This window comes from Ambystoma mexicanum, chromosome 5p (genome assembly GCF_040938575.1).
Source record: "Ambystoma mexicanum isolate Mex_15411 chromosome 5p, UKY_AmexF1_1, whole genome shotgun sequence".
Lineage (NCBI taxonomy): Eukaryota > Metazoa > Chordata > Amphibia > Caudata > Ambystomatidae > Ambystoma > Ambystoma mexicanum.
The window spans coordinates 886,207,064-886,216,274 of NC_090930.1; the positions used below are offsets into that span (position 1 = coordinate 886,207,064).

Here is a 9,211-nt window from a genome sequence, read left to right on the forward strand (position 1 = left end):
GTTGACCACAGATCCCACGAACAACCAAGGGCGTTTTCTGCGCCGTACGTCAGTACTGGTATCACCTTTTGGTTATAAAATCGTAGCACAGGTTTCAGGGAGAACTTTCCAAATCTCTTGTTTAGAACTAAAGCCTGGATCGCCAGTTGTTTACATTTGCGTTTTGCCTCCGTAGCCTAAGGTTCGTCATTGATACACGAGCTGATGCTCATGCCCAAGTATTTTACACTTGACGCTATCTGCAGGTTTTCGTGCCCCATAGACCAGGACAAACGCATTAACCGGCGTGTCTTTCTCCCTTTGAGATTTTTGAGGACCAGAATTTCGCACGTCTTTGTATTGATGAGTAAATGATTTTTAGCTACATATTGTGGAACTGCGTCAATTTTTCTTTGCCAAACCAATAGGTTTTGTGTCCAGCAATATGAGATTGTCAGCATATAATAACCAACTCAGCTGGGATCTGTGTATTTTCGGTGGATATAACTTCCTCGATGGCAATTCCAATGTCGGATATAAATAGACTAAATAGCGCTGCTGCCAAAGGACAGCCTTGCTTAACCCCCTTAAATGTTTTGACCGGTGCTGACAGGGTACCAGATTGATCCAAGCGAATCCTGATAGAAGTGTCAGTGTGCAATTCCTTTATTGCCTCCATAAGGTCTTCCGGGCAGCCCCACTTACTCATTTTGTTCCATAGTAAGTCCTTGTCGATCGTATCAAACGCATAAGATAAATCAATGAAGGCGAGATATACTGTTTTTTCTGTTCTTATCGCCTCCATTTTCAATAGATTCGAAACCAGCAAGTTCAGCGAACAGCCAACCTGCTTGACAAATCCAGTCTGTCTGACATCTATATGTTTTGAGATTTTGGCCCATTTTACTAGTTTGTTTTGTAGCATGGTTGCATATATCTTCCCTAGAACATCTATTAATGCAACTGGGCGATAATTTTTCGGGCAAGTTCTATCACCTTTTTTAAACACTGGCACGATCACGGCCGATTTCCACGATTTTGGTGTTTGACATTGCTCATTTATTCTCTGAAAGAGGGTCACACAAACATTTGCCTATAATTCAGGATGTTGCTTTATCGTGAAATTTGTTAAGCCGTCTGGGCCAAGAGCGTGTGAGTTGTTTGCTTTCATAATTATTTTTACGATCTCATCTTTAGGAAAGTTAGGGTCCATTTTTTGATGGTCGTGACATACGAATTTGAGGACTTTGCGTTAGCTTTATAAAGCGCGTTGAAATGTGCTATCCTTGCTTGTTCTGTGACCATAGATGCCTGCAAGGCCGCTTGAGGGGCTTGAGAGTCATTGATGATGTTCCAGAACGCACTGGTATTCTTATTTAGGAGACATTCTAACATTCGCTCTGAATCTCTTTGTAACATTAAGCTTTTGTGGGATCGCATCCAATTTCTATATCTTTGCTTGGCCGCATTCATCTTTAGTCCACAGGTCTCTTTATCAGTGGACCGAGCATGACGAATTGTCCGTCTCATCAGTCGTTTTTTAACTAATATGTCCAAATTGAAGCAATGAAGCCGTTTCATATTCGCATGCTTGGATCCGCCATTAATTGTTTTAAAGTCTTCCAGTAAGTGTGCATATTCGAGCATGGATCCTCGGCTACAATAATGATTAGATATCAGAGTGACCTTGTCTTCGGCTAACCTTAATCTCACTCTGCTTGCTTCCATCTTGATTTTCTGTGACCATTTTGCTTTTACGGGACCCTCGGGGTTCCAGACTTCCATAATTAACATTTCGTGGTCACTATTTTCCCTTCGGCTCACTTTTAGAGTTTTGACCCGTTGATGTAAATTTGACGATACAAAGATGTAATCAATTGTGGACCCACGATTCTCACACTTCCATGTCAGAGCTGGTGGTATGTCTCCTACTGTGCATCCATTTAACATTTGTAAGTTTCTTGCACTCATTTCTTTCATCCATTTTGCTGATAAGTTTATACTCTGTGGTGTTTTCGGGTTAATATGGTCAATATTCAAATCACCACAGAGTATTATGTTGGTACCCTTTTGTTCACCAAGTAGGCGATCAATGATGCTTGAAACTGCATCAATAAACTCTTCTCGCCCCGCTCTTCCATGATTCCAATATACATTTATTATGGTGATTTGTTCTGTTATTTGAGACCTGCAGTTTAATTTGCCAATCGTAGACTCCGGGATGTATGGAGAGTGATTTGTTGACTTAAGAATATCAAAGCCAGAATCGCTTCTTACCAAAGTTATCAAGCCTGCCATAGGGCGCCCCTTTTCTGGTAGTACGGCTGGGTTTACAGCAATTTTGAAGCCCGATATTACTGGAGTAGTACTTATCCAAGTCTCTTGTAGACAGGCAATGGATAAGTCGCCCAGCCACTCCTTGTTAAACAAGTGCCCAAATCCCCGCGTATTCCAAGGGCCCAAGGTGATATATTGTGAGTCCTGTTTCTTATGGCATTATTGCGGTTGCTTAGTGTTTAGCGTTACAGCTAGCCACTGCCAATTTTGCAATGATTCTTACGTGTTGTTATTTGACGGTAAAATTGCTGTACATCCATCAATTAATGTTTGGCCTTGTATGGTTATACTTATTTTGTCAAGCTCCTTTGCTGTTTCTGAACTTCGAGCTTTCGCAAATGACACTTGTCGCATTGTAGGGGGCTCCTTGTTGGACCTCGGCCCGTCCTCTCTGATATTGTTGCAGGATGATAGCATAGGTTTCGCAGGCCTAGTAAAGGCCAATTTGTCTAGGCCTGTGGAAGGTGACTGTAAGGCTAATGAACGCTCAGATATATAATGTATCCTTTCTCTGTCGTTTGTTTGGACTATTGACTGAGCATCGGGTAACTTATAAACTTCAAAACCCAAAGAAAATAGAGAGACATTAGCCTCTAAAATCGATGTAGCAATTAGGGGCAAAGCTGTGTGGATCACCGCTTTGTCATTTTGCCGCTCATCCGGAAATTCAACAATCTGCAGCTCTTCCGTGTTGATTGAGCGCAATCCTGGTATAAGATGTAGAAGTTTGATAATATTACTTCGATTTAAAATCAAGTTGTCAAGCGACTTTAGCCTCTCAATCATTAGTCTGACTCGGTATCGAGACCCTCCACCTCCGGTGTGGTTCCATCCTGTCATCGATGGATCTACTTTGTGGATTTCTGGAGGTTTACTCTTATCTTGATTGTCAGATTGAGGATGGCGTACATCCCGTTCCTCGCAGCCTTGAAGATGTCTCGCCCTTGTGTCGCTCCATTGGGGCTCCATATTCGCCTTCATTGTGTTTTGCTTGTGAGCATCTCTCTGTATCTTTAGGCGTTTTTCTTGCATTGTTTGAAAAATGGGGCTCTTCATTCGTGAACTTACGGGTGAGGAACCTCTTCCTGAAACATTGGTGTCACCGGGCGTTTCAAAGGAGGGTAGCAAAACTGTCTGACTAGGGGCTACCATGTCTTGAATGGGCACTTTGGATTCAAGCACTACAAGTCTGCCTTCAGGCTTTTTATGTGCTACTTCCTTGTGTGTGGATTTTTCACTATTAAGTTGATGTTTCCCACCAGTCGTACAAGGAGAATCATCAACATCTTCATATTCCATTTCGTCGTAAATTGACATGTTCAACAATTCAGGCGGAAAGTCAAGTTCTTCATTTCCATTCGCCTTTGCAGTGTCCCTCGTTACATTGGGCGACATAGTTGTAACAACTTGTTTTTTAGCTGCGGTAAACAAACAGTTATTAGTTTCATTTGGTAACACGTGACCACTTTAATGTTCCTAAGGAATTTAAGAGCTCCCTTTAACTTGTTCCCTTTCCTTGCAGGTAAGTTTTTAGTTTTCTTGCTTTGAGGGACTTTCTGTGCTTTTCCCTTGTTAGTGTTTTGAGGAGCTCCTTCTTCCTTGTTAAAGATAGGGAACAGTGTAGGGGCTGTACTTTCACTGGCAGTTTCCAGGCTGGCATTTTTCGCGGCCTCCAGAGGACGTGTCTTTGAAGTCGATTCAACTGGGATAATTGCATGAGCTGGATTTGCTGAACTTCTGGCTTGTTCAAACACAGTATGAAAAGACACATCAGCAATTTCAATGAGTGGTACAATAGTTTGACATGGTGTCTCAGTACTCTGTGACGTGTTTGAGTCCGTAGTTGACTGAATCTTGTCCCCATTATTGTTGGAGTTCGAGGTCGAATACACCGTCTTCAGTGTTTGATTGTGTTGTATGATGTTAGCTGAATTCCATTTAGTCTGCGACTCATTGTCCATAACTGCAGGTTTAGCACCAGTAGATTTTTCACAAATGCCATGTTTGGTATTAGGCAATACATCGACGGCCATAGGTATACTTTGAGAATCCTTAGGTTTGCAATTGTGCTCAGCAAGTAGGGTTCTTGGCCCGTTTTGTTTAAATAACGCAAGTTCTTCCCTTGCAACTTCCGCCAACAACTTTTTGTCAATTGCGTTGTTAGTTCTTTGTTCCGATAATAGCTTATGTAGGCCATCAACTTTTATCGAGTTCTCAAGTTGTTTGTTATAAAATTGGCCACATGTTTGTTCCACATTGGCAACCTTGGAATTTAGCAATGCCATGAGTGTTGTTAAGTCTCTTGTCGCCTCGTGTAAACTTTCATAAAGTTTTGTGAATGGAGATAGAGAGATGGACAGTGTGGATAGTAGAAGGTCTTGTAATTCTCTTAACGGTAATTTTGTGGTTGGATCTATATCACGTTTCAAGGCTTTAACGTGATGAGGCTCGCTGTTGTCATAGCGTCTGTTGTTCCTAATTTTAGGGAAAGGTCATTCCATGAGGGAAGAGGCAGCCAAATCGTCAGAGACGGACTCAGAATCGTCCGATATTGACAATTGTGACGTTCGTGTTTTTGTTTTTGAGGCACTACAAATGCTCGTATCTTTGGTATTGGAACAGAGCCTTTTCTGGGACAAGGACAGTAAATCAGACTGGTCAAAAAGCGGCCCAATATATTTGTCTTTTTCAGATGTTTTCTCTCTTTTATGAGGAATACTCAATAGTGCTTCATCACAAAGGTCTGAAGTCCCTGTGAAATTGAGCAACCCTTATCATGTGGCTGGGTTGAATCACACACATTCGCTTTACAAGCCTTGGTCATTGCATATAAGTTTTTCAATACCTTGTTTGCTATGTCCAATGAATCGCGTCGCGCTTCATGAATGTTATTTGTTGTAATCAACATTTTCGGGTCTACCGTCATACCTATGTTTGATCCAGTATGATGTAATTCGCACCATCTCTCGAGACTGGCATCCACCGGCTTTACTGCAGGCGCGTGTTCGATGTCACGTTCTTTTCCCCCTGCCGTCTCGCGCAGAACGGGAGCCATGTCGACATTCAACACCCCGAGCGAACTGTATCGCAATGGACGTGTGGAGTGTTCACGCGCGTCGATCAATCTATGCTCGACAACTTCGGTCTGGCACATTATGCACGCTATCATCTCGCGTCCCTCAGGACGCCCATCAAAACACTCGACCAAGTCACCCTGCAAATTGGCTGGCGTCTCCACGGCATCCACAGGCCTGCAAGTGTCATTGAGTCTGGTCGCCACAGACACAGGCACTGAATCCTGATCCTCGCTGCAGGTATCTTTCTGTGTTAAATCTTGTCGGCCGTGTGAGTCGAGTGCGTCAATGTCCGGGTGTTTGGTTATGGCTGCGCAGATTACATTGGAGTCTCTGGAATGATTTTTCGACATATCCTTGTGTTGTGTAAATGTATCAGCAACAAAAACCTCAGGAAATGTATCTTCCATTGTATTGATCACGTTCTCATCTATTGACAAAGTAGTTGTAATAGCAGGTGTGTCGTGAGATTTTGAGAGGCTGCCTCAATGACATCACTATTGGACGTGGATGAATAATAATGACTTAATCTATTTTGCTTATCTGTATGAGAAGCGATAGGCCCTTTAGCATCCCCAGTGCACTCACGTTTAGTCTGTGCTCGTGTTTTCAGCGTGGTCGTTGATGTGGCTGTGGTAGTCGGCGTCTGGCTTGGTTTTTTCACATTCGTCATTATTGTGCCACAACGCCACTCGCGAAACAGCCCAACAGCAATATTATCAGCCCTTTGCACCTCAAGGCTTAGCGCCACAAGGGTGCAGGAGGCGGCCTTAAGTACCAGGTGTCTGGATGATTTGCCTCAGCAGTTGAAGCAGTTAAAGGTACAGGCACACGCACCTCCACGCTTCTCCAAGAGAAAGGTAATATGTCCAGCAGCAAAGATAGCGAGTCAGTATGCTCTCCACACTCGCCACAGCCCAACAGCAATATTCTCCGCCCTTTGCACCTCAGGGCTTATGGGGTTATGATAGGCTTAAGGGGAACATCTAGGTATACTTTCTATGTGGAGTATCATTGTGATTGGATTTCTAAAGTCAGGTGGACAGCTATGCCCACCCCTAGTGCAAGTCATCTTCGCTGTCATAAAATACACGTTTCATTGGCTTTCAAACTATAAGGCTCTTTACTACGTGGCCCTCTATGATGTGTTGGCATGCTTGTACCCTTCTGGAATATTCCACTCACTAGCAGCACGCAAGCTGGTACCCCAGGTGCTGGAGGGTTGGACTTGACCATGGCTCGCCACCCAATTAGCCCAACATCCATTATCACTCCTGCTGTCTGCCATTCAATTAATCCTTGAACTCGGCCTTGCAAGTATCACTGCACCTGGGAATAGAAGGGAGTGTGAGCATGGTCTTATCTTCAAGTCTTGGTGTAGCTTGCCCAAAGTCTATTTTCATCTTGACCATGTGACAGGAGACCGTGTTTTGAGTTCCTTCTTCGCATTTAACACTATTAAATTAATAAAACCTGGCACGTCTAGTTTTTTCCTTTACACCTCAACAGGAGCTTGCCTCACTTCTCACGTTCATTGTATATTCTCGAATAGATAACCAGTTTCTTGGCTGCCTCAACCCCTGACACCGGGCCAGACAACCTTTCTCGAATCTTTCCTTGTCAGCTGTTTTCTTCTATTGCGCCACACTTTCAGCCGTTCTGTTCATGGGGTTCTAGTTTGCTAAAATGTGTTGTGGAACACTCAGATTCAATACACATATATATAATGGCTGCACCTCCTGCACCTTCTGCAGTCTATTCACTACGTATAGCGAGCTTTATGATTAGTCTACTTGCGTTTCAGCATCTGTACAATTATAAAAACGACGTTGCATTTTCTTCAGTGCTATCCGCACGTGTAATCTTCATTCCGCACATGAAATGTTGCTCGATTCTTTACTTCACCCTTTGATTCTATAAGGTCTATATACTCTCTTCATTGGCATCTCTTCTTGGTGCGTCATTTTTGCTTCATGTGATGTCACCAGTCTTCTCTTTCACTCATCTTCACACCTCTTCCGGAATCTCCTTTAAAAGACTGTCATTTCTATATAGGGCTTTCTCAATGGATACCTTGTTTCAAGGACTTTTCGCGGTATAGGGACCATTATCGGCGTTGTGCATGTCGCATTTTCTGGTTTCCAACATATAGGCAATATGGGGGCGGATCTTCCGGCAAAGGCACTTGGCTCCTCCTCTACAAAAGTGTTAACATGAGAATGATCATCAGTGAGCCGCGACTGAGCCAGGCCATGTCTACGATGATCACTCACTTGTAAACAAATCACTGGGTGCAGCATAGCATCATCATCGCGTTCAGTGAGTGACTGACTGCCCCTCCCCAAATGAAATGACAAGGTCCACACTCGAGGATCTTAGGTTACTGTAAATAAGCTGTGCTAGGCGGACCATTTTTCAAGTCCATTCATCTTTTGCTAATGGGCAAATAGATTGAATTGATCATTTTAGCAATAGGTTTGCTGATAGTCACATAATACGTACGAAGTCCAGGTGAGTGCAACATTCCACAGAAGCGGGGGATGCGGAGGCAGATTGAACTGCTGTGTTCCTGCATAGAAGAGCTTAGTAGGGTCACTCTAAAAATGCCCTGCCTTAAAGCAGTCTCTCGATAAGGCAACAAACAAGCCGTCCCATGTGACAAATGTATGCAGAGGGAGAGGCATTCCCCCAATTCGGACGCTCGTCCAATGGCAGCAAGTGTCCCTGCCTTCCACTCAATGGTTCCACGTGCTGGCATTTGGCAAAGAACACATAGGGCCAAATTATCAAAACGCATTTCGGTGCAAATGATGATATGAGCAGCATCATTTGCACCAAAAAGAAATGTGCACCACATTCTCAAAGAGCATTTGAATGTGCGCATCATAGGCGCGCACATTCAAATGTCCTTTTGCATCCCCTTTGCACATATGCGCATCCAGAATTATTCTCAAATGGGATACGCTTCCAAATACGTACAAATGAGGCACATTCCCCTGCACTTATTTTAGGGTATGCAGCTGCTGGGAGTTAATCTTAAATTATTGTTTGTATGCAAGGGATACGCATCTTTTCTTCTGCCGTACGGCCCCCAAGAAATGCGGAGGCCATCTTTGTGAATAAGGGGACCTGTGCATTTTTCAAAGTGGTGCAAGTAAAAATGGCGCATCCTCTCCTCTGTTTGTACTTGCAGCATCTTCTGAGAATCTGCCCCACACATTCCATCCCTTTTTACCTATTTTCCGTCTACTAATAAGAAAGGCAGATGTCTTTAATGAAATCATGCATAATAAATAATAATATGGAAAGACTGTAAACATATTGATACTTGGGTGTTTTCTCTTCTGCAGGTTCTTCTGTGAACACTGTTCCAACGCAGGCAGAAAAATTGTCAGTATTCACAAAGATGTCCACAGCCTTGTCGAGGGTGTTTTTACGTAAAAGCACATCCACTGCGCCAATGGCAGATGACACTGTTTAGGACGTGGGCCATATTTAATTGTGCATGCCTTTGTATCATGTTGTGAAAACCAATAAATGTACTTGCCAAGTCTTAGAAAAATGTACCTGCTTGGATAAGTTAAAGGAAATGCATGTCAAAATGTGGTTATTATGCTGCTCACATCACTGATAAGTGCAACACAAATCGGTTTTGCTTTCGCGAGACAGTGCTTTTATTGTTTTCAAAACATCTCCATATTTATTGTCACATGTCCATGAAAGACTCCAAAATGTTATTTGCAGATTGCACCTACTTTTTAAATGCAGTTTTACACAAGTAAAGTCTACACTGAAAAACAATGTAGTAAGAATTATAAATC

The 9,211-nt window shown here is 43.0% G+C and overlaps 1 protein-coding gene across 1 annotated transcript in view; it reads left to right on the plus strand.

Moving 5' to 3' along the window:
• Positions 1-8,979, plus strand: part of LOC138481266 (fibrous sheath-interacting protein 2-like) — a 2,966,522-nt gene extending 2,957,543 nt beyond the window's left edge. Inside the window, exon 20 of the mRNA XM_069613320.1 lies at positions 8,741-8,979. Within this exon, the coding sequence (XP_069469421.1) occupies positions 8,741-8,871 (131 nt within the window). The 3' untranslated portion in view covers positions 8,872-8,979. The remainder of the gene's footprint in view (positions 1-8,740) is intronic.
• The last annotated feature ends 232 nt before the right edge of the window (positions 8,980-9,211 follow it).